The following is a 25,402-nucleotide window of genomic DNA, read 5'->3' as shown; positions in this document are numbered from 1 at the left end:
AGCTGTACATAGCCCATCTGTAAATAGCCCACCCAATCTACCTACCTCATCCCCATATTTTTTTAATGTACTTTTCTGCTCTTTTGCACACCAGTATTTCTACTTGCACATCTACCACTCGGTATATAGACTTTCTTTTTTTTCTATTGTGTTGACTGTATGCTTGTTTATTCCATGTGTAACTCTGTGTTGTTGTTTGTGTCACACTGCTTTGCTTTATCTTGGCCAGGTCGCAGTTGTAAATGAGAACTTGTTCTCAACTAGCTCATCCAGTTAAATAAAGGTGAAAAAAAAGAATAATTCTAAATTCAAATCTGCTGCTGATGGTACTCATGAGCTGGGGCTCTCTGAGCTGTATCCGTCTGGGCTGACTTCTGTGCGTGTGCACATTTTTGTATGTGTGTGTAAGTGATGTATGTCTATGGCGTATATACTATCTAGGCACCTGAGCTGAGCAATAAGGAAGACTAGGCATCTACCACCCCACTACCACTATCAGATTAAGGGGGAAATGTAGCCTGTTTTCAGTCCCTTCCACCAGTGTTCTGAAATCACCATCACCCACTAACTTGTCATTTTTGCAGATTAAGTGTTTGAGCTAGTAATAACATAGTCAATGAATGAGCGTACAAAACATTAAGAACACCTTCCTAATATTGAGTTGCACCCCCCCCTTTGGCCCTCAGCCTCAATTCGTCAGACATGGACTTTACAGGGTGTCGAAAGCTTTCCACAGGGATGCTGGTGTAACAGTATAGCTTCCGTCCCTCTCCTCGCCCCTACCTGGGCTCAAACCAGGGACCCTCTGCACACATCGACAACAGCCACCCTCGAAGCATCATTACCCATCGCGCCACAAAAGCAGAGGCCCTTGCAGAGCAAGGGGAACAACTAATTCAAGGTCTCAGAGCGAGTGAAGTCACCGATTGAAACGCTATTAGCGCGCACCACCGCTAAAAAGCTAGCCATTTCACATCGGTTACCACTGGCCCATGTTGACCCCAATGCGTCCAACAGTTGTGTCAAGATGCCTGGATGTCCTTTGGGTGGTGGACCATTCCTGATACACACGGGGAATTGTTGAGTGTGAAAAACCCAGAAGCGTTGCAGTTCTTAACACAAATTGGTACGGATGGCACCTACTACCATACCCCGTTCAAAGGCACTTCAATGTTTTGTCTTGCCCATTCACCCTCTGAATGGCACACATACACAATCCATGTCTCAATTGTCTTAAAGCTTAAAAATCCTTCTTTAGCCTGTCTCCTCCCCTTCATCTACAATGATTGAAGTAGATTTAACAAGTGACATCAATAAGGAATCATAGCATTCACCTGGTCAGTCTAAGGTCATGGAAAGAGCAGGTGTTCAGTGTATAGCACAAGAAAGGATTTCACTCACATCTAAAAATCTAATGGTTATTACGTTTTTACGGAGTGAGCTTATTTTGTGCGTCTTCGCAAAAGTGATTGCTGTCCTCGTTATAAAATGATAAATCAACTTTACCCTGTATATCTAAAAATGACCACAGACCCTGTTTAAAGCAAAACTATTGCTGTAGGTGAAAATTAACAATCAAAATAAAATATATTGTAAGCCCGATTCAGCAGGTACAGCCAGATGAGAGTTGTCTTCGGTAAACCACCATTTTCAACAGCGCATAGATAACAATGACCTAGGAAATTCCATACGTTGTCACTCAACAGGGACTAGCTTCAGGGGGAAGCTTGTTCCAACATTTGTGGTGCCAGGACAGAGAAGAGCATCGACTGGGCCGAGTGGGAGCTGCCCTCCCATATGGGTGGGAGGGCCAAGAGACCAGAGGTAGCAGAACGGAGTGCTCGGGTTGGGGAGTAAGATACTCTTTGCAACCCTAATTTAGACAGTGACTCCAAAATGAAATTTTTTTGTGTCACTTTTATTGCAAGTAAGAATAGAAAATGTTTGAACATTCATTACGTGAATGTGGATGCTACTTTAATTCTGGATAATCAGCAATGAATGAATGGTGAATGAGAAAGTTAGAGGGACAAAGAACATACACCCCCCCCCAAAAATGCTTATCTCCCTCATTATTGGTAACAATACACCTGCATTTGGACTGGCAGGTAGCCTAGTGTTGGGCCAGTAGGTAGCCTAGTGTTGGGCCAGTAACCGAAAGGCTGCTGGATCGCATCCCCAAGCTGACAAGGTAAAAATCTGTCGTTCTGCCTCTGAACAAGCTAGTTAACCCACTGTTCCCTGGTAGGCCGTCATTGTAAATAAGAATGTGCTCTTAACTGACTTGCCTAGTTAAATTAAATAAACTTTCATCATTAGTCATGATCCATTTATGATTTTTCTTAAAACACTGCATTACTAGGATTGGTTTAGATGTGTACAGAGACATCTTATATACTCACTTAGAAAGAAAATGACTCCAGTCACCATTCACCACCAAAACAAACTGCAAATGCATCCAACATGTTTGTAGAGTCACGCTTGATTTAGTCATTGCGTGCTAGAATATGTGACCTACACTATTAAGTTAAATTTGTCCAAATACTTATGACATTTTCAAATGCGGGACTAGATGTGGGCTTTAAAGAGCTTTCATTTCTAAACGGTAAATCAGATATGTATGGAAATACCCTCAAATAAGACAACATTCTGTACCGTCGCCTCATAGGAAACATCTGATCTCAAGTTAAAAATGCTGGAGTAGAGGCAAATCAATAAAAAGAAAATGCATCACTGACCAAATGCATACGTTAGGGAATGTATTCGGCTATGTTTAGCTTAAGCGTGGACTGGCATGCACCTGCATATCATGTGTGTGTGCATATGCGTGTGCGCTCATGTGCGTGCACAAGTGCGTGTCTCATTCATAAAGTAAAAATCCCCTCAGCCTTTCCGGCCAGCTCCTGCAAAAACATAATTTATGCTGCGGCCCAGCGTATTATTCTAACAAATATATTATATTAATTATGCACATTACCCGACTTCCCTGAAGAGATTTTAAAAAGGCCCATCACAGATGCTCCCAGCCGTGCCACATGACCCCCTGGACGAACTTACACACCAGTCACACACAGGATCTAGTTTCAGGAGTAGGCCTCGCTGGCTCTGGTTCTGGTGGCAATTGCACACATACACAGTTGTGTCATTGAGTAGTGTACCTAGCAGTGCGGAGAGTTTGGGGATGAGTCCAGCCTGGACCATCTGGCTGCGGAGGCCTGTGTCAAAGGAGAGGTTGAGGAGCAGGCGCAGCGTAGTGTTCAGTAGGTCTTCATGCTTACAGGGCAGCAGCCTGGCCAGTTTCTCCACAGCATATGTCTCTGCCTGAACACCAGAGAACAGAGAGGAGACCGTGAGGGAGACATTGTCAACAAGTAATTTAGCACAACCCAATATAAATGTGCACCGATACACACACTACTTCAACAACCAATCTCACAATACCCGTTCCTGCAACAGAGACCACAAATGATACTTTCTTTGACGTCAGACAAATCAAATCACATTTTATTGGTCACATACACATGGTTAGCAGATGTTATTGCGAGTGTATCAAAATGCTTATGCACAGTTTCCCAAGGACTAGAAGCGAAGCTGTCATCTCTATCGGCACCAACTTCAACAACACAGACTTCACCTGTGTTGGGGGTCAATTTCATTTTTAACTCCGTTCATTCAATGAATTACTTCAAACGAATTCAACTTATTTTACAATTTGGGAAGAATGTTGTCCTGAATGTAAAGAGAAAGCAGTGTTGACAGGTTGGTGCAAGTGTTGAGCAGACGCATCAAGGACCAGTCTATAAGGCACCACGAAGAGTAGCAAACCATCTGGCCTGCACACTGGGACTGGAGGTGTGGGTGTGTGTGTGTCAATTACACTGCTACTGTGTTCAAAAGGAAATCCACTGACAGCAACACAAATTGTGTCTGCACAGTAATCAATGACAGTTCTAAAGCCATCTTACAACTGTTATCTGGTGCTGAATACAAACGTGTGAATAAGTAGAATGGATGACAAATCGCTAACCAATTATCTTTTTTGTAGCTAATCAGCCTGCGACTAAAACCTTCGCCTGAGATAAAGTGATACACTGTGAATAACATGATGAGAGCACTTACTCTCCTGTTCTGCTGGACTCATGTAGACAATGGGCAAGAACCCCGAAGGGTTCTTTTATCAGAGTCAAAGATACACTAAAAGGAAACAAAGAAGAAAAAAAAAACTGTTCCTATCTCAGTCTGGCTTTAATAAAAAGGCACACAAACTGGCTGAGATTGGATCCAGGTGGGACTGCAGTAAGACAGGGAAGTAAAAGCATTGATCACTGAAGTCCTACAACTGTACTTGAGAAGGCATCAAAAGTAACTAACTAAATGTAAACTAGTACAAATCTTTAACAAGTACCACAAAATAATATTATTATTATACATTCTCAATCTACAGTAAATCAGAGGGCCTGAGACTGTATGTACAGTGAGCTTGAAAAGTATTGGGACAGCGATACATTTTGTTGTTTTTTCCTCTGTACTCCGGCACTGTAGATTTGAAATGATTCAATGACTGAGGTTAAAGTGCAGACTGTCAACTTAGTCCCAAATGTTTTAGGACTAACACACAGTGCATTCAGAAAGTATCAAGATCACTTGACTTTTTCCACATTTTGTTGTGTTACAGCCTTATTCTAAAATTGATTACATTGTTTTCCCCCTCAATCAATCTACAGACAATACCCCATAATGACATAGCAAAAACAGGGTATTGGCAGGCATAAGTTATGGACAACAAACAGAATTGCATTTTATCGATTGCAGTTTGAATGCACAGAGATACCGTGACAAGATAATGTTACTTACCCTACATTATTCATCTCATATGTATACGTATATACTGTACTCTATATCATCTACTGCATCTCTATGTAATACATGTATCACTAGCCACTTTAAACTATGCCACTTTGTTTACATACTCATCTCATATGTATATACTGTACTCGATACCATCTACTGTATCTTGCCTATGCTGCTCTGTACCATCACTCATTCATATATCCTTATGTACATATTCTTTATCCCCTTACACTGTGTATAAGACAGTAGTTTAGGAATTGTTAGTTAGATTACTTGTTGGTTATTACTGCATTGTCAGAACTAGAAGCACAAGCATTTCGCTACACTCGCATTAACATCTGCCAACCATGTGTATGTGACAAATAAAATTGGATTTGATTTGAAGATCCTGAGGCCCATTGTCGTGCCATTCATCCGCCGCCATCACCTCATGTTTCAGTATGATAATTCACGGCCCACGGGTTCTTATTTCTGTTTTTTATACATTTGCAAAAATGTACATAATCGGGTATTGTGGATAGATTGATGAGGGAAAAATGTAATTGAATCCATTTTAGAATAAGGCTGTAACGTAACAAAATGTGGAAAAAGGGAAGGGGTCTGAATACTTTCTGAATGCACTATATGTGTATTAAAGCAGTCCAAACTTTATTTGGTCCTATATTCCTAGCAGGCAATGATCACATCAAGTTTGTGACTACAAACTTGTTGGAAGCATTTCCTGTTTGTTTTGGTTGCGTTTGATTATTTGGTGCACAATAGAAATGAATGGTAAATAATGTAGTCACTTATTGTAAATAAGAATGTAATATGTTTCTAAACACTTCTACATTAATGTGCTAACATGACTATGGATAGTCCTGAATTAATCAATAATAATAATAATAATAATAATAATAATAAGATGCACAAATATCACACCAAGACATGCTAACCTCTCACCATTACAAAAGGGGAGGTTAGCATTTTGGGGAGGGGGTATGATATTTACAATAAAAATGACTCCAAAATGACACAATGCATTTTTACCATTCATTTCTATTGGGCACAAAATAATCTGAAACACAACCAAAAAAAAGCAACAAATGCATCCAACAAGTTTGTAGTGTCACAAGCTTGATATTTTTTATTTTTTATTTATTTTACCTTTATTTAAGTTAAAAGTCAAGTCAGTTAAGAACAAATTCTTATTTTCAATGAGGGCCTACGAACAGTGGGTTAACTGCCTATCAGATTTGTACCTTGTAAGCTCAGAGATTCGAACTTGCAACCTTTCAGTTACTAGTCCAAAGCTCTAACCACTAGACTACCCTGCCGCCAATGTAATCATTGTGTGCAAGGAATATTGGATAAAATACTAAACATTTGACTACTTTAATACACATAAGTAAACTTGTCCCAATACTGTTTGTCCCCTACAAATGGGGGGGACTATGTACACTGAACAAAAATATAAAACGCCACATTCAACAATTTCAAATTGGACTGAGTTACAGTTCATACAAAGAAATCAGTCAATTGAAATAAATTCATTAGGCCCTAATAATCTATGGATTTCACATGACGGAATACAGATATGCATCTGCGGGTCACAGATAAGAATAATAAAGAACACCTACAGTGGGGCAAAAAAGTATTTAGTCAGCCACCAATTGTGCAAGTTCTCCCACTTAAAAAGATGAGGCCTGTAATTTTCATCATAGGTACACTTCAACTATGACAGACAAAATGAGGGAAGAGAATCCAGAAAATCACATTGTAGGATTTTTAATGAATTTATTTGCAAATTATGGTGGAAAATAAGAATTTGGTCAATAACAAAAGTTTCTCAATACTTTGTTATCTACCCTTTGTTGGCAATGACAGAGGTCAAATGTTTTCTGTAAGTCTTCACACACTGTTGCTGGTATTTTGGCCCATTCCTCCATGCAGATCTCCTATAGAGCAGTGATGTTTTGGGGCTGTTGCTGGGCAACACGGACTTTCAACTCCCTCCAAAGATTTTCTATGGGGTTGAGATCTGGAGACTGGCGAGGCCACTCCAGGACCTTGAAATGGTTCTTACGAAGCCACTCCTTCGTTTCCCAGGCGGTGTGTTTGGGATCATTGTCATGCTGAAAGACTCAGCCACGTTTCATCTTCAATGCCCTTGCTGATGGAAGGAGGTTTTCACTCAAAATCTCACGGTACATGGCCCCATTCATTCTTTCCTTTACACGGATCAGTCGTCCTGGTCCCTTTGCAGAAAAACAGCCCCAAAGCATGATGTTTCCACCCCCATGCTTCACAGTAGGTATGGTGTTCTTTGGATGCAACTCAGCATTCTTTGTCCTCCAAACACAACGAGTTGAGTTTTTACCACAAAGTTCTATTTTGGTTTCATCTGACCATATGACATTATCCCAATCTTCTTCTGGATCATCCAAATGCTCTCTAGCAAACTTCAGGCGGGCCTGGACATGTACTGGCTTAAGCAGGGGGACACGTCAGGCACTGCAGGATTTGAGTCCCTGGTGGCGTAGTGTGTTACTGATGGTAGGCTTTGTTACTTTGGTCCCAGCTCTCTGCAGGTCATTCACTAGGTCCCCCCGTGTGGTTCTGGAATTTTTGCTCACCGTTCTTGTGATCATTTTGACCCGACGGGGTGAGATCTTGCTTGGAGCCCCAGATCGAGGGAGATTATCAGTGGTCTTGTATGTCTTCCATTTCCTAATAATTGCTCCCACAGTTGATTTCTTCAAACCAATCTGCTTACCTATTGCAGATTCAGTCTTCCCAGCCTGGTGCAGGTCTACAATTTTGTTTCTGGTGTCCTTTGACAGCTCTTTGGTCTTGGCCATAGTGGAGTTTGGAGTGTGACTGTTTGAGGTTGTGGACAGGTGTCTTTTATACTGATAACAAGTTCAACCAGGTGCCATTAATAAAGGTAACGAGTGGAGGACAGAGGAGCCTCTTAAAAAAGAAGTTACAGGTCTGTGAGAGCCAGAAATCGTGCTTGTTTGTAGGTGACCAAATACTTATTTTCCACCATAATTTACAAATAAATTCATTAAAAATCCTACAGTGATTTTCAGGATTTTTTTCCCTCATTTTGTCTGTCATAGTTGAAGTGTACCTATGATGAAAATTACAGGCCTCTCTCATCTTTTTAAGTGGGAGAACTTGCACAATTGGCGGCTGACAATACTTTTTTGCCCCACTGTGTGTGTGATATATATATAATTATTATATTATATATATAATATATATATATTTTTTAAATGGGTGTGGATCAGAAAACCAGTCAGTTTCTGGTGTGACCACTATTTGCCTCATGCAGCGCGACACATCTCCTTAGCAAAGAGTTGATAAGGCTGTTGATTGTGACATGTGGAATGTTGTCCCACTCCTCTTCAATGGCTGTGGGAAGTTGCTGGATATTGGCAGGAAGTGGGAAGTTGCAAGATATTGGCAGGAACTGGAACGTACCGTCATACAAGTGGATCCAAAACATTCCAAACATGATCAATGGGTGACATGTTTGGTGAGTATGCAGGCCAAGGAAGAACTAGGACATTTTCAGCTTCCAGGAATTGTGTACAGATCTTTGTGACACTGGGCCGTGAATTATCATGCTGAAACATGAGGTGATGGCGGCGGATGAATGGCACGACAATGGGCCTCAGGATCTTGTCACGGTATCTCTATGCATTCAAACTGCAATCGATAAAATGCAATTCTGTTTGTTGTCCGTAACTTATACCTGCCCATACCCTAACCCCACCACCTCTGTTCAAAACATTGACATATCTTCCCGGTACAGTTGAAACCGGGATTCATCTGGGAAGAGCGCACTACTCTAGCGTGCCAGTAGCCATCGAAGGTGAGCATTTGGCCACTGAAGTGAGTTACGATGTAGAACTCAGGTCAAGACACTGGTGAGGACGACGAGAATGCAGATGAGCTTCCCTGAGACGTTTTCTGACAGTTTGTACAGAAATTATCCAGTTGTGCAAACCCACGGTTTCATCAGCTGTCCGAGTGGCTAGTCTCAAACGATCCCGCAGGTGAAGAAGCCGGATGTGGTGGTCCTGGGCTGGCCTCATTACATGTGGTCTGCGGTTGTACGTACTACCAAATTTTCGGAAATTACGTTAAAGGCGGTTATGGTAGAGAAATGATCATGAAATTATCTGGCAACATTCTCTGGTGGACATTCCTGGTGGACACTCCTGCAGTTAGCATGCCAATTCACGCTCCCTCAACTTGAGACATCTGTGGCATCACAACAGGTGCAGTGTGACAAAACTGCACATTTCAGAGTGGCCTTTTATTGTCCCCAACACAAGGCACACCTGTATAATGATCATGCTGTTTAATCAGCTTAATGATATGCCACACCTTTCAGGAGGATGAAGTAGCTTGGCAAAGGAGAAAAGCTCACTAACAGGGATGTAAAAAAAAAATTGCGCACAACATTTGAGAGAAATAAGCTTTTTGTGCCTATGGAACATTTCTGGGATTTGGATGAAAATACCCTGAAATTAAAGCTGACAGTCTGCACTTTAACTGAAGTGCTAAGGTAGAGCCAAAACAACAAGAAAAGGGGTCACTGTCCCAATACTTTTGAGCTCACTGTATTTTCCTCACCTTGTTGCAATTCCCCTCCATCCATCCATCCCTCCCTCCCTCTTCCCCTCTCACTCCATCACCCACCATGTCTTTCTTGTTCTCCAGGAAGATGCTGAGCTTCTTGAGGAAGGAGACCACCAGCTCCTGTACCCCTCTCCCTATATCCCTCCCTCTTCTCTGGCCCTCTCCCTCCATCTTTGCCTCTCTCACCATGTCATTCTTATTCTCCAGGAAGATACTGAGCTTCTTGAGGAAGGAGACCACCAGCACCAGCAGCTCCTCGTCTTCCCGGTCCAGGGTCTTCACCAAGGTGTGGACGATGTTCTTGTTCCTCATCTTCAGCTCCGTGCGCGTGTCCTCAGCAAGGTTCAACAACAGGTGCAGAGCCACTGCAAAGCAATAGGGAGAGGAGGGGGGACTGTAGAATCAAATAGTGATCCAACTTGATATTACTATGTAATAACCAAAGTAGTTGGTACTACTATGTAATTACATCACTGCATTATCAAGCACTAATAGTGCTGTCTGTAACAAACATCACTACCCCTCTGCTAGACATGGTAGTGTGCTACACAGTTACTGTACCTTGTAGAAGCTGCTCCTGCTTAATCAGTAGACCTTGGTACTTCTTGAAGGCTTTCTCATGCTCCTTCTTCACATTCTGGTTCTTATGGTCATTGTCACGTGAGATCAGTCAAGGAAGGAGTGTTGCTGTATTGAACCAATGAACTCACTATATAGTCGTGTTTTATAATCAGTCGGCACTGAGGGCAGAAGGAACCCTGAGGCATTGACCCTCTGTCTATGTTGTTTCTGTTGTGTGTCGGACCCCAGTAAGACTAGCTGTCGCCATTGGCGTCGGCTAATGGGGATCCTAATCAAATGAAATAAAATCAAGCAGCAAGGTATGTAACATAATTTAGGTGACCTTTGACTTCAGCCGAAGGATATAGGCTGCCGCTTTCTTCTGCAGTTCATCCTGCCAGAGGTCGTACCTCTTCAGCTCGTGTTCAATTATGCTCATACAGAGGGCTCCGATCTTATAGTGAGTCACCTGCCCATGGAACTGGGAGAAACTGGGGAAGGGTAGAGAAAAGGTTTTACAAGGCTTCCACTTATCCAAAAGTGCATTCGTTCATCGTTATGCAACACCTATTTTTGTAGCAGTCGGGTGCTCAGATTGAAATGATCCTATCAGCTGAGAGCTTAGTCCAAAAGTCAACTGCAAAAAAAAGGACAAGAAAGACTGAGTAAAACAGTATGTCTCATCTCCTACTCATAATCAGCCACACACAAACCAAATCATTTCAAAACCAAAACAGCTCTGCCACGGATCGGGGCCAAGAAGGACTATCAGTTTTCAGAACTACGTAGATCCTCTCACAACTCAAATTGCTCGACAAGTATTTTATTTCCAATTCTATCAAGGGTAATTAGTGTTTCCTCAAAAGTAAGGTTTTGTCGTATGTTGTCATAGTTGTGTGATTGCTGTCAGAATGAGAGAGAGCAGAACATGAAAACAAAAGAGGTTCTGGCGAGTGAGAGAGGGAGTTGTATACCTGGAGAAGCAAAAGAAGACGTAGATGATGGTGGTTGCCAGGTCAACGCTCTGTTTCCAGTCCTCCCGCAGAACTCTGGCCAGGGCTCCCAGGGCCGTCTCTGATGAGCAGCAGACACCACACAGGTCAGAGAGAAAGCAAGAGAGAGGTGGGGAGGTGAGAAGAGAGAGAGAGAGAGAGAGTGAGGAAAGTGATATATATATATATATTTATGATGTGTGTGTGTGTGTGGGGGGAGGGGGGGGCAAGGGGATTGATTGAGGAAAAGGAGGGGGATTATTTGGGATTTGAAAGGGAAGTATGCAGTTGGGGTGGAGGTGGGCAGGTAGTGCAAAGAGTCTAGCATGGAGATGACTGTCAGCTTGGGGTGGGAGTTTAAAGTAAGGAATCTGGGGGAATGTAAAGGGTTCCAGGCTCCCATGGCTTGAGCTATGGGTGATCTTCATTGTAAAGATACATATCACATTGTTCCATTTCCCCTGGCCATCTCCACTTTCCTCACTGACCCGAGGTCTCATGGTTCACATGCACGTTCTACCGTTATCACCGTCTGACCATGTGATCCTTTACGACAGACAAAGTGAGCCTGTGATGCATAGTGACAGTTACAAAATGAAGCCATGCCATCATTTGACAGCTGTAATGGATGAGGACCCTGTGCTGTTGTGAGAGAAAACAGCTCTGTCGTCAGGGAGGGGAATAGGAAGGACTAGTGCTAGGCTGTGTTTTCTTATGAACGGGATGGGCTGGTGAGAGTCTGTGGATTATATCAACCAATGACAATAGAGTTTGTCTAGCCTGGCCTGTACAGCTTTTAAACACCCAGCAGAACAGAGAAGATGAACGTAGCATTCTCTGGAACGTAGCATTGTGACAGATGGGGAAGGAACATACCATTCTGCAGGAGCTCCTCCAGGTTGTCTGGGTTGCGGGCGAGATGGAGGATGAGGGTGGCACCCCTGACCTTCTCTGGGATGTCCTCATACAGCAGCTCCACGTAGTGATCTATCCTGTTGATGTTGGCCTCCTCATCCAGCTGAGAACAGAGATATACTATAGGTGAGGAATGGCGAGGGTTAAAAATCATACAGACATAACACAGTGATAATCATGCTACAAAACACACAGAAACAGACTTGGACACGAACAGACACACAGACACGTACACAATTTTGAAGATGCTCTGCTTACCTCCATCCCCTCAAATGGTGCGAGGTCTCTCGGCGGGTGTTTCTCTCGTTTGTCTGTGAGGAGGATAGGACAGCATGTGCACTAGTAAGCATGATAAAGGTGTATTTACACAATGAACCAACTTGTATTGGTCAAGTACACATACTGTATTTTGCAGATATCGAAATGCTTATGTTTCTATACTGCACGGATTCCAACAGTCTCCCACACCTACTCATTCAAGGGTTTTTCTTGATTTTGTACTATTTTCCACATTGTAGAATAATAGGGAAGACATCAAAACTATGAAATAACACATGGAATCAAAGTGTTAAATAAATATATTCTACATTTGAGATTCTTCAAAGTAGCCACCCTTGGCATTCTCTCAACCAGCTTCATGAGGTAGTCACATGGAATGAATTTCAATTAACAGGTGTGCCCTGTTAAATTAATTTCTGGAATTTCTTTCCTTAATGCATTTAATCAGTTGTGTTGTGACACAGTAGGGCTGGGTGATATGGCCAAAATATTATATCATGGTATTTTTTTTTTTTTTACTGTATTTTAATTTTTAATAATACATGTTCTACATTTGCTTTATGAGTTGTGAGTGATCCTAGGGTGGCAACACATATATTCTAAGTGATTTAAGTCTTTTATACTGTTCAATTCAACCAAAACAAATTTCAGCACTTTTATAATTTATGCATTTCCTGCACTCAACTGCAGTGGTGGAAAAAGTACCCGATTGTCATACTTGAGTAGAAGTAAAGATATGTTAATAGAACATGAAAGTCACCCAGTAAAATACTTGAGTAAGTCTAAAAGTATTTGGTTTTAAATATACTTAAGTATCAAAAGTAAAAAAACAGATTTTTCTTCTCATTTTCTTCTCTTTTTATTTACGGCTAGCCAGGGGCACACTCCAACACTCAGACATAATTTACAAACAAGGCATGTGTTTGGTGAGTCCTCTAGATCAGAGGCAGTAGATTACCAGTGATGTTCTCTTGACAAGTGCGTGAAATGGACCTTTTCCTGTCCTGCAAAAAATTCATTATGTAACGAGTATTTTTAGGTGTCAAGAAAAATGTATGTTGTAAAAAGTACAGTTTTCTTTTGGAATGTAGTGAAGTAAAAGTAGTCAAAAATAAAAAAAAATAGTAAAGTATAGACACCAATTTTTTTGACATAAGTAGCACTTGAAAGTATTTTTACTTAAGTACTTCAATTGAGATCATTTCCACACTGCCACGTAGGGCTGCACGATATGCACAAATAATCTAGGACTTATTTTTAACCAAATGTTGCAATTGCAATTTGACTTGCGAATAAGAGCAAAACTGTTGGAATCATGGAAATAGATTGACTATTCTAATTCTACAGTTAGAATATAATAGTGGGCACTTTGAATACAGTGTAGTTTGAGATGACAACGAATTAAAATGCCAGGGAGGAGTTATTGTGACAGGGTAGGAACTAAAGTGTTGATAAGCGTTTCCTAGGGGACCCTACTTCCAAAGTTGTGGCAAAATGGCTTAAGGACAACAAAGTCAAGGTATTGGAGTGGCCATTACAAAACCCTGACCTCAATCCTGTAGAAAATGTGTGTGCAGAACTGAAAAAACATGTGCAAGCAAGGAGGCCTACAAATCTGACTCAGTTACACCAGCTCTGTCAGGAGGAATGGACCAACTTATTGTGGGAAGCATGTGGAAGGCTACCCGAACATTTGACCCAAGTTGAACCATTTAAAGGCAAAACAATACATTTGTATTTGGTAGCATGTAAACTTCTGACCCACTGTGAATTTGATGAAAGAAATTAAAGTTGAAATAAATCACTCTACTATTATTTTGACATTTCACATTCTTAAAATAAAGTGGTGATCCTAACTCACCCAAGACAGGGAATTGTTACTAGGATTTAATGTCAGGAATTGTGAAAAACTGAGTTTAAATGTATTTGGCTAAGGTGTATGTAAAATTCCGACTTAAACTGTATATAGCTTCGCCATTGTTATTTTACTGCTGCTGTTTAATTATGTTACTTTTATTTCAAATGTTTTACTAAACTTTTTTTTTGTTCTTAAAACTTCTTACAGAATTGTTGGATAAGGGCTTGTGAGTAAGCATTTCACTGTAATTCTACACCTGTTGTATTCGGCACATGTGACAAATAAAATATTTGATATATACAAGATAGCTCTATTTGGTAAAAGACCAAGTCCATATTATGGCAAAAACAGCTCAAATAAGCAAAGAGAAACAAGAGTCCACCATTACTTTAAGACATGAAGGTCAGTCAATCCGGAAAATGTCAACAACTTTGGTTTTTGCGACTGCACTTCAACATCAAGCGCAATGATGAAACTGGCTCTCATGAGGATCACCACAGGAAAGGAAGACCCAGAGTTACCTCTGTTGCAGAGGATACGTTCATTTGAGTTAACAGCCTCAGAAATTGCAGCCCAAATAAATGCTTCAGAGTTCAAGTAACAGACACATGTAAACATCAACTGTTCAGATGACACGGCGTGAATCAGGCCTTAATGGTCGAATTGCTGCAAAGAATGAGATTTTTGGTCCCAACCGCCATGTCTGTGTGAGACGCAGAATAGGTGAACGGATGATCTCCACATGTATGGTCCCCACCGTGAAACATGGAGGAGGAGGTGTGATGGTATGGGGGTGCTTTGCTGGTGACACTGTCAGTGACTTGTTTAGAATTCAATGCACACTTAACCAGCATGGTTACCACAGCATTCTGGAGCGATATGCCATCCCATCTCATTTGCGCTTAGAGGGACTATAATTTGTTTTTCAACAGGAAAATGACACAACACACCTCCAGGCTGTGTAAGGGCTATTTGACCAAGAAGGAGAGTGAAGGAGTGCTGCATCAGATGACCTGACCTCCACAAACACCCGGCCTTAAGCCCATTGAGATGGTTTGGGATGAGTTGGACCGCAGAGTGAAGGAAAAGAAGCCAACAAGTGCTCAGCATATGTAGGAACTCCTTCAAGACTGTTGGAAAAGTATTACAGGTGAACCTGGTTGAGAGAATGCTAAGAGTGTGCAAAGCTCTCAAGGCAAAGGGCGGCTACTTTGAAGTATCTCATATATAAAACATATTTTGATTTATTTAACACTTTTTAGTTACTTTATAATATAATATAAATAATACTTATGATTCCATATGTGTTATTTCATAGGTTTTGATGTCTTCACTATTATTCTACAATGTAGAAAATAGTTTAAAAAATAAAGAAAAACTCTGGAATGAGTAGGTGTGTCCAAACCTTTGACTGGTACTGTATGTCAGATGTCAATACGGGCCGGGAGGTTGTCTTCTCTCAAATGAGCCATTGATAATATTTTTGCAATATTCCTACCTGAGGTCGACCAGCATGGCTGATTAATTAGGGCCGATTTCAAGTTTCATAACAATCGGCAGACAGCATTTTTTGACGCTGAATGTGGCCGATTACATTGCACTCCACGAGGAGACTGCGTGGCAGGCTGACCACCTGTTACGCAAGTGCAGCAATGAGCCAAGTTAATTTGCTAGCGAACATTAAATGTATCTGATAAAAACAACTTAACATATTTACTAGTTAACTACACATGGTTGATAATATTATTAGTTTAACTAGCTTGTCCTGCGGTGCAAATAATCATTGCGGTGCCTGTTAATTTATCATCGAATAACAGTCTACTTTGCCAAAACAGGTGATGATTTAACAAGCACATTCACGAAAAAGCACTATTGTTGCACCAATGTGCCTAACCATAAACATCAATGCCTTTCTTAAAATAAATACACAAGTATATATTTTTAAACCTCCATATTTAGTTAAAAGAAATTCATGTTAGCAGGCGATATAAATAGGGAAATTGTGTCACTACTCCTGCGTTCTGTGCAAGCAGTCAGGGTATATGCAGCAGTTTGGGCCGCCTGGCTCGTTGCAAACTGTTTGAAGACCATTTCTTCCTAAACAAGACCGTAATTAACTTGCCAAATTTTTACATAATTATGACATAACATTGAAGGTTGTGCAAGGTAACAGCAATATTTAGACTGAGGGATGACACCCAGTTCCCTATTTCACTGAGAGAATAAATGTTTTGCTTTCGAAATGATAGTTTCCGGATTTGACCATATTAATGACCTAAGGCCCGTATTTCTGTGAGTTTATTATATTATAATTAAGCTGGTGTGTGGGATTACTGACGACAGGATACAAATATGCTTGTTATCAGAGCCTAATCTCATGTTTGAGAATACACTCAAACTGGCTCAGGCCATGGAGTCCGTGAATAGAAATGCACTGGATTTGCAGGCAAGGGGTGCAACTGCATGCCATACAGTAAAGGAGAGCAGCTCTGAGCTCGCAGAGTTTCAAAGAAGGGAAAGCCGTGGGGCAGCCCCTCCGGTTAATAGAGAATGGTATAGTTGCAAAGGCAAACACAAAGCGTTTGAATGTAAATTCAAACATGAAAAATTTTATGCATGTTGGCTAATATGACACATTGCGAGGGTGTGCCACAATTACAAAAAGCTACGGGCTACTTAAAATAAAATGAACAGAAGAAAACAGAATAGCGAAGCTCTTAACTACCGCTCAAATTAAGTAATAGAAAGTAATTGCGCAGACGCAGAGAGCAAGCGCTCTCAATGTACAATGTACAGGGGGCGAATATGAAAAAGGTGAAGCCTTTTATTGTGGAAATGGGAAAAATTGATTTAAGGTACCGTTTGAAAGACACAGGATGTAGTGTCACACTGAGGAACGGGTCCCAATTCAATGAGAAGTGGAAAAAAGGTGAAGTTGACAAACAGAAAGAACATGCCCATTAAACTCAAAACGTACACAGGGGAGGGGGGAAACTGGGATTGGAGTTGCTGATGTTCAGGTGGAATATCAAGGACAAAATAAAAGTCTGCCTCTCTTAATAGCGGAAGGTACTGGCCCCAGCTTAATAGGGAGATGGTGGTTGGAGGAAATAAAATTGAACTGGGATGAAATCAAACATGTCACCACAGAGACATTGACACCGCAGCAGGTGCTTTCAAAGCATGACTGTTTTTTCAAAACGCTAGGGATTGAAAGGGGTCCAAGCTACCATTCATGTTGCTCCAGATGCTGCTCCCAGATTCTATTGGCCAAGATCAGTTCCATATGCCATGTTGTTGCCAGCGGACAAAAAGTACTCTCAGCTGGCTATCATATTCGGAATACAGAGATTCCACAAGTACTTATACGGGGTGACATTCACTATTGTGACCGACCATAAGCCTCTGATCTCTCTGTTCCATGAACAAAAGCCAGTACCACAAATGGTCTCTCCAAGAGTTCAACGTTGGGCTGTGTGGCCCCAGGGCCATCGAGTACAGAAGCCAGGTAGATACCATGAGAATGCTGATGCACTGAGTATGCTACCGTTCCAGAAATCATCGACTCAGGAAGGAGAAAAGGACCAAGTCTTGATGATCAATGTGTCGGATGATGCACCGGTGAACACAGCACAAAAATCAGGCAATGGACTTCGAAGGATGTGACGCTATCACAAGTGCATGAATTTATCCTGAAAGGATGCGCTACAGTGACAGAGCCTCAGATCATGCCTTACTACGCTCACCGCTTGGTTTTGAGTGTTTGAGATGGGTGTGTTCTGTGGGATTCAAGCGTAGTTCTCTCAGTAGCGGGGAATGCTACTGAAGTTGTTGCACCAGTCACATCCAGATACGTCTGGTGGCCAAAGATGGACCAGGATGTGGAAAATGAGGTTAGCCTGTGTACAGATTGTCAGAGTAAAGGAAGTCACCCCCCTCACCGTGCCATTACATACATGGGAATGGACAGGAAAACCATGGACATGACTACATGTGGACAACACTGGACCCTTCCTAGGGAAAATATTCCTCGTGCAGATTGATTCTCATCCAAGCTCAAATTCCAGTTCCATCCATTGACTTGGATCAATGCTTAAACGAGCAGGACAGGACATTGGAACGTTCACCAGAGCTGCAGTTGGACAAACAACCTGAGACCAATGAGGCTCAACTTCCTGAGAGCACAGAGTCTCCACAAAAGTACTTTGTTTCACCATGAAGTGGTGAAGTGGTGGTAGCACCAGCTACACTACCTCTGAGACACTATTAGAGAGAGATCCTATAAAGAACAAATTGTTATTTACAGTTTGATGGCTTGGAGATAAAAACTGTTTTTCAGTCTCTCTGTCCCAGCTTTGATGCATCTGTGCGGTCTCCACCTTCTATATGGTAGCGGGGTGAACAGGCAGTGGCTCGGGTGGCTGAGGTCCTTGATCTACTTGGCCTTTCTGTGACACCAGATGCTGTAGATGTCCTGGGGGCCAGGCAGTGTGCCCCTGGTGATGCCTTGGGCTGAATGCGCCACCCTCTGGAGTGGTATTCACTGATGTACACATCAAGAAACTTGAAGCTTCGTTTGGTTGACAATTGAGAGAGAGGTTGTTTTCCTGGCACCACTCTGCCAGGGCCCCTCACCTCCTCCCTGTAGGCTGTCTTGTCGTTGTTGGTAATCAGGCCTACCACTTTTGTGTCGTCAGCAAACTTGATGATTGAGTTGGAGACGTGTTTGGCCACGCAGTAATGAGTGAACAGGGAGTACAAGAGGGGGTTGAGCACGTACCCTTATGTGGCCCCTGTGTTGAGGATCAGCATGGTGGAGGTGTTGTTGACTACCTTCACCACCTGGGGTCAGCCCGTCAGGAAGTCCAGGACCCAGTTGCACAGGGCTGGGTTCAGACCCAGGGCCCCGAGCTTAGTGATGAGCTTGGAGGGCAATATGTTGTTGAGCTTTCATCGATGAACAGCATTCTTACATACTTATTCCTCTTGTCCAGATGGGATAGGGCAGTGTGCAGTGCAATGGCAATTGAGTCTTCCGTGGGTCTGTTGGGGAGGTATGCAAATTGTAGTGGGTCTATGTTGTTGTCAGGTAAGGTGGAGGTGATATGATCCTTAACTAGCCTATCAAAGCACTTCATGATGACAGAAGTGAGTGCTACAGGGAGATAGTCATTTCATTCAGTTACCTTCGCTTTCTTGGATACAGGAACAATGGTGGACATCTTGAAGCAAGTGGGGACAACAGACTGGGATAGTGAGAGATCGGATATGTCTGTAAACACTCCAGCCAACTGGTCTGCACATGCTCTGAGGGCGCAGCTTGGAATTTGGTCTGCTATAGCCCATAGAAACTCATTGAATAACACAATCAGAAATGGCAAAACAGACAGTCCAAAAATACATAATAAATATTAAGGTTGTGAAGTGTTTGTCCTATATCTAGGAGATATTAACACATATTTCACCCCTTTTGTCTCCTGGTCTGACAAACAGCGCTGTAGCTTTGCCGCTTTACATCACAGATGCAGAAGGCCGACATAGGTGGATGCATTGCAGGCCATGCAATTTTGATGGGGAAAAGGTGTTTAGCTGGTCCTAATTTGCCGAAGAGGGCAGGGGAAGGCCTTGTAACTGTCCCCGAAGGGGGAGAAGCAATGGTCCAGAGTTCACTATGTGCACAGGAGATGTGTTGATAGAAAGTTGGTAGCGTTTTCCTCAGATTTCCTTTATTAAAGTCACCAGCTACAATAAATGCAGCCTCAGGATATTTGCAGTTTCCAGTTCGCACAAAGTCCGGAGTAGTAGTCGCAGTGTTGGCTTGGGGGGAGATATACACGGCCGTGACGACGACAGAAGAAAATTCTCTCGGGAGGTAATGTGGTCGGCATTTGATGGTGAGGTATTGAAGATCATGAAAACAAAAGGACTTGAGTTCCTGTATGTTCCCACAATCACACCATGAATAGTTAATCATGAAACATACACCTCACCCTGAGCACATCTACTTTATTGTCCAGGGACTGAGCGTTAGCGAGTAATATACTCAGAAGTGGTGCATGGTTTGCCTCCCGAGTCTGACCAGGAGCGCACTCATTACTCCTCTTCCCCGGCGACAGAGTCTTCAAGCAGCCCCCGTTATGAATTATATTGCTCCGGGGAGTTCAAACAAAGGATTCAATTCAGGAAAGTCAAATTGAGTGACCGCCAATCTAATATCCCAAAGTTATTTTTGGCTGTAGGTAATAATGCAAGAAATATTCTGAGCAAATAATGTAAGAAATAACTAAATTCGCAAAATACGAAGTATACACGCTGTGGACACTTTTAGGGACCATAATGAAATTCTTCAGGAAATGGCCGTGGCTTCACAATGTTTTCAGATTTGAAGAAAATTGCGGAAAATACGCACTTGAAGTCCGACGAGACCGGATACAAAATGAATTGCTTTAAAACCTCTACGGGATTGGTGTCCCCCCCACGGGACGGTTGAGCTAACGTAGGCTAATGTGATTAGCATGAGGTTGTAAGTAACAAGAAAAAATAACAGGACATAAGCTTTCTGCCCATATCAGATATGTCTAAATTATGGACATTTGGGCAGTCTTGATACAACACTTTGAACAGATATGCAATGGTTCATTGGACCAGTCTAAAACGTTGCACATACATCCTACATGCCATCTAGAGGCCAAAATCTACAGAATCAACTTCCGGTAGACAGGCGTAGCACCAATATGCTCAACTGAAAGGATACTGTTTGTTTACAGTATACTAAAATTAACTAAAAGTATGTAGTATGTACTCATTAAGTATGTAGTATTAGTATGGGTATTCGAACACAGCTTATGTCTGTCGGCACCATCTTGCAGGGCCAGGCATTACCATGATGGAACCATTACCTGACTTCTTGCGGTTCAGCAGGTAGAAGAGCAATTGCTCCACCTCGGGTAGTTTAGATGGATGAATGAGCCTGCATTCTTCCACCACCTTCCGAGCTAGGGTGGCAATGTCCGTGTTGGCGTTCAAGCTTTTTAGGCGGATGCTGTAAATAGAAAATACACATGCAACATAATTTTGAGACATTTTCTAAGAAACATTGCTAGTTCCAATAACTCTTCAATGTGACGGGGAAGGAACGAGTGTTTTGGTCTGTTTTTCCCCTGGGACCCTACTTAGTGGTGAACATGTAAAATGGTATAAAACCACCCCTTTTCAGGTGAGTGACTGAAAAACAACATTAATCTCATTCCTAGTAGCTTAGTAACATTAAATTACGTTAGGTTAGCCTCTTTTAGAATCCAAGAGTGAAATACTTACTCTCGTCTCCGACATGTAGGCTCAGCATTCCTGAACAGTCCTGTTACAAGTCAGAATGTTGAACAAACTTCATTTCAACTTACTCTACCGGTTGTCTGCGGATTTTGGTCCTATGTCAGAGGTAATCTGAGACAAAATATCCACAGGGAAGTGTTATCAACCCGACCTTCAGTACACTGGTCTGTATATTGTTTTTTCGCACGTGACAAACACTTGCCCAATATGGCCAAGCCTAACCAAACCACAGCCCGAACATTGTCCGAGACAATCAGGAAGTAGCTGATTGTGAAGAAACGTGATTTGGCCGACTATGTTCGGTTACATTTGGCTTCTTGGGGTGGCAGCGTAGCCTAGTGGATAGAGTGTTGGACTAGTAACTGAAAGGTTGCAAGTTCAAATCCCCGAGCTGACAAGGTACAAATCTGTCGTTCTGCCCCTGAACAGGCAGTTAACCCACTGTTCCTGGGCCGTCATTGAAAATAAGAACTTGTTCTTAACTGACTTGCCTAGTTAAATTAAATTAACGCAATGTGTTAAGTAATTGAAAATACAAGTGACAGAACCTACCAGCACCACAAAAAAAATGGGTAAACAACCATTTCTTGTGGATACCCTATCTCCATCTCCGACCAACGACACGGAAAACCAGTAAAATGTCAATTCAACATTCTGGCTTGTAGTGACTCTTTTTTGGGCAGACTCTTTCATACTGAATAGCCATGGAGTACCCATGGTTACAGTCTGATGTTTAAGCAAACATCAGGCATGTGTGTAGCTAGACCCATGCTTACATTTTCTGACACTCCTTGCGTTCCCCAACCATCGGGTCTCCCATCTCACCGAGGATAGTTGCCTCCAACTCATACTGAACGATGAGGGCTTTCTCTGTCGGGTGGACATCCAAACTCCCCCCTTTCACTTTCCTATGGAATTAGATAAATGGCCAAGTGTCACATGAAGGAAAACCAGATGATAAACCGGTTTTGATTTACAACATTTAGTTTCAACCACTAAATTGTTAGCTAGACAGTAAGATTGAAGCCTATACTTAATTAAATAGATATAATATAATTATATAGATAATAATTAAATAGATAATATAATTTTAAGACAATTGTCACGTTGTTAAATTTCAATAACAGCTGATTGCTAGCCATAGTTTGGGTGTACTCATTATTCCAAACAGTTGCATTTTCAACTAAAACAAGAGTTTATATTGTAAAAATGTAGGTAGGTGCAGCAATGGCTAGAAGGGATTCAGCTTCTGTCCGATTTGACTTACACAGCAGGTTTACGATAATAACGTAGCCGGTTAGGAAAAGGGTTAGAATTAGCTCAAATGTCCCCCAAAAATTCAATTGAGGTAATTTAACAAAAGCTGCATCCCTACTTGCCATGACCGGTAGGCCCCTCCCCATGTTTCGTTCCGTTTAAGAACGTTTCGCTACAGAATAGGCGTAATGAATACGCCCCTGGCTTGCTAACGTTAGCTGCTAGTTAGTTGCTTGCAACCGTTACCTTTTCAAATACCGTGCATCTTCTGCTTGCAATTTTTCCATTTCGGAAATAATGGAAAACTCATATAAAATGTTCTTTCACAGTAATTTCAACAGAACGACTGGATTTGTTAGCTGAATGTAGATTTCTCATCGTTTATGTGTTTGCTTTGTGTTGCTAGGGTGAGACTGTCATCCCAGCATGCAAAGCAGAAAATTAGAGAAAAAGCATAGAACGTTGAAATGCGGACAAGAGAGCAACTTATCGCCATCTGTAGGTCTGGAGGAGAACATGTACAGCTGGAAAGGGATACAGTTACAGGTGGGTGACTTCAGGTTTGTTTATCCGTTGATTGGGTTTATCAGATACTTACTGTATGTTATCCATTGTCCAATGTCCACATATGTTGTTCCAGCCAGGGACCTCATGCAGGAACAACATGCATTATGTTGTCTCTGGTGTGACATAGTCAGGTAATGGATTCTTCAATTTCACACTTTTGTTGGATCTGATTTGTTCAGTTTTTATAATCAGTGAAATTTAGTGCTTTTCCTTTATTCTAAGGAAACATCTTCCATTTGTAGACCATTTCCTTTGTAACCAGCTGGTGATCTATTTGAATCCTTTTTTATTAAGTTCAAGGCTGTGTTTGATTGGTCGGACATCTTTTTTAAGTAGCGTAGCTAACATGATGGACGTCCCAACAGAAGGTTCAGGTCACTGAGGTCACAGGGTTAGGTGACATTGACAATGGACTGTACAGTTCAGGATGTAAATATGTGAACTTGGTGGCTAAACGTTATGTAACAGCTCAGAGCTAGGGAAAATGAATTATTCAAATCCATTTTCATATCTGACTATTACACTGGAATGGACTCTGATTAAGATACATTGTGTATAACAATTCAACAGTCTGAATGAATGAAGTCCATAAATAATGATTGCACATAAGGGTACAGAAAACGAGATATAGTTGAGTTATACTGTAAACCCCTTTATCATCTTAACAGTCTGAACGGTCTAGTCAGCAAGCCATTAATGTTGACAGCATATGTGTTAAAGGGACAGAACATGTGATTGCACAACTTGTGCGAGCTGATTTCAGCCTTTCGAAGTGACAGGTGATGTCATCACTCTGATATTTGAATCCGTCGGCGAGAAGGCTACACTGGTATTTACTTTCTGGTTGAAACAGAATTTACTGGGCGTTGGACAACATGTGAATTCTATGGGCAACACGTTGCCTTTTACTATAAAGTCAACTGAAGTGAGCGAAAGGATGGGCAATGTTTACAGTTTGCCAATGTACATACGGTTATGTGCTGGCCAAGACTAGCTTACTGTAAAATATATGTAGGAGTGTTTAATGAGGAGTGTTTGATACTATTTACCATAAAGGAATTTGCATAGGATTGGCCATGCAGACTTGTTCTTTTTCTGATATCCTCTGCAGATCATGGTGCATCAACATCCAAGTCATTATTAAAGGCTATGTACAGTATGTTGAGGATCTGGGATCTGAAATGTTGATTGAGCATGGTGACACGTACACATTGGGGATTTCCCTGGAGACATGAAGTCAGACTAACTGACACATATCTGGACCAGAAGTTTAGAGACAACAAAAACTGAGAGGCTAGGGCGATGCTTCAGCATCTGACTATAGGCAGAAAATAAATGTCAAACAGTTTGAGTTTTGGACCGGGTGTGCCTTATCATGTGTTAAGTCCAAATGTCTCTATTCAAAGCTTTTAAATAGAAATAAATATTGACATGTTGTTGAGTGAATGCATGCATGGTCTAACATACATTTAAATGACTTAATCACTCGATGTATAAATTAGGCTTCTTGAGACAAGAACACTGCATATGCAGTGCATGCTATGTATAGATACAAACACGAGAAGACATTGCTAAAAATAACTGCTACATTATACGGCTGTAAGTGCCGGGTGAATGTAGGGTCCGTCTTGTGCGCTTCTGGTATTTGTGGGTTGAAAGCTCAAATACCACTCGGCATGCCTGCTCTTCTTGAGGGAGGAGGCATCTTCTGAAACAGATAGCTAGCACCCCTCCTTCCGTCTCTGGCTCCTCTCTCACCCCTCCCAAGCCAAATGCTCAAGCAGGTGACCCGTTAAGCCGGGGTCAGTTTTCAGCACCACCTCAAAACATGATCCTAGCCTATCCCTTTTGTCCATGCTTCCTGAGGCTACCACCTGACACCAGGATCCACAGACATAGCAGCACCACAGAAGCAACAACACTCTCACATTCAGTTCATACACACTACTCGCTCGCGAGACTGGACACACACACAGAGTAGGGACACTGCCACAGGCACACTAGGTCACACACACACACACAGACTGTTAGTTCACACATAGCTTGCTCGCTGTGCTGGACACAGACACAGGGCAGGGATGTCTCCGAGCCTGGAAGACACACAAAGAGCAGGGATGTCTTCCAGCCCTCGGCCTAACATGGAGATCCAAGCTCT

General features: G+C 42.0%; 1 protein-coding gene across 1 annotated transcript in view; it reads right to left on the bottom strand.

The window, feature by feature from the left end:
- The window catches only part of LOC118358884 (kinesin-associated protein 3-like), a 54,839-nt gene extending 31,738 nt beyond the window's left edge, over nt 1-23,101 (bottom strand). The window contains exons 1-10 of the mRNA XM_052480146.1: nt 22,927-23,101; nt 22,200-22,331; nt 20,991-21,133; nt 12,213-12,265; nt 11,916-12,057; nt 11,022-11,121; nt 10,414-10,538; nt 10,048-10,146; nt 9,673-9,851; nt 3,159-3,321 (exon numbers count right to left, since the gene is read on the bottom strand). Coding sequence (XP_052336106.1) covers nt 3,159-3,321; nt 9,673-9,851; nt 10,048-10,146; nt 10,414-10,538; nt 11,022-11,121; nt 11,916-12,057; nt 12,213-12,265; nt 20,991-21,133; nt 22,200-22,331; nt 22,927-22,967 — 1,177 coding nt within the window. The 5' untranslated portion in view covers nt 22,968-23,101. The remainder of the gene's footprint in view (nt 1-3,158; nt 3,322-9,672; nt 9,852-10,047; nt 10,147-10,413; nt 10,539-11,021; nt 11,122-11,915; nt 12,058-12,212; nt 12,266-20,990; nt 21,134-22,199; nt 22,332-22,926) is intronic.
- Between the last annotated feature and the right edge of the window lie 2,301 nt (nt 23,102-25,402).

This window comes from Oncorhynchus keta, chromosome 26, assembly GCF_023373465.1.
Source record: "Oncorhynchus keta strain PuntledgeMale-10-30-2019 chromosome 26, Oket_V2, whole genome shotgun sequence".
NCBI lineage: Eukaryota > Metazoa > Chordata > Actinopteri > Salmoniformes > Salmonidae > Oncorhynchus > Oncorhynchus keta.
The sequence above is the reverse complement of the archived record's forward strand: the minus strand, read 5'-3'. Positions and strand labels throughout refer to the sequence as shown.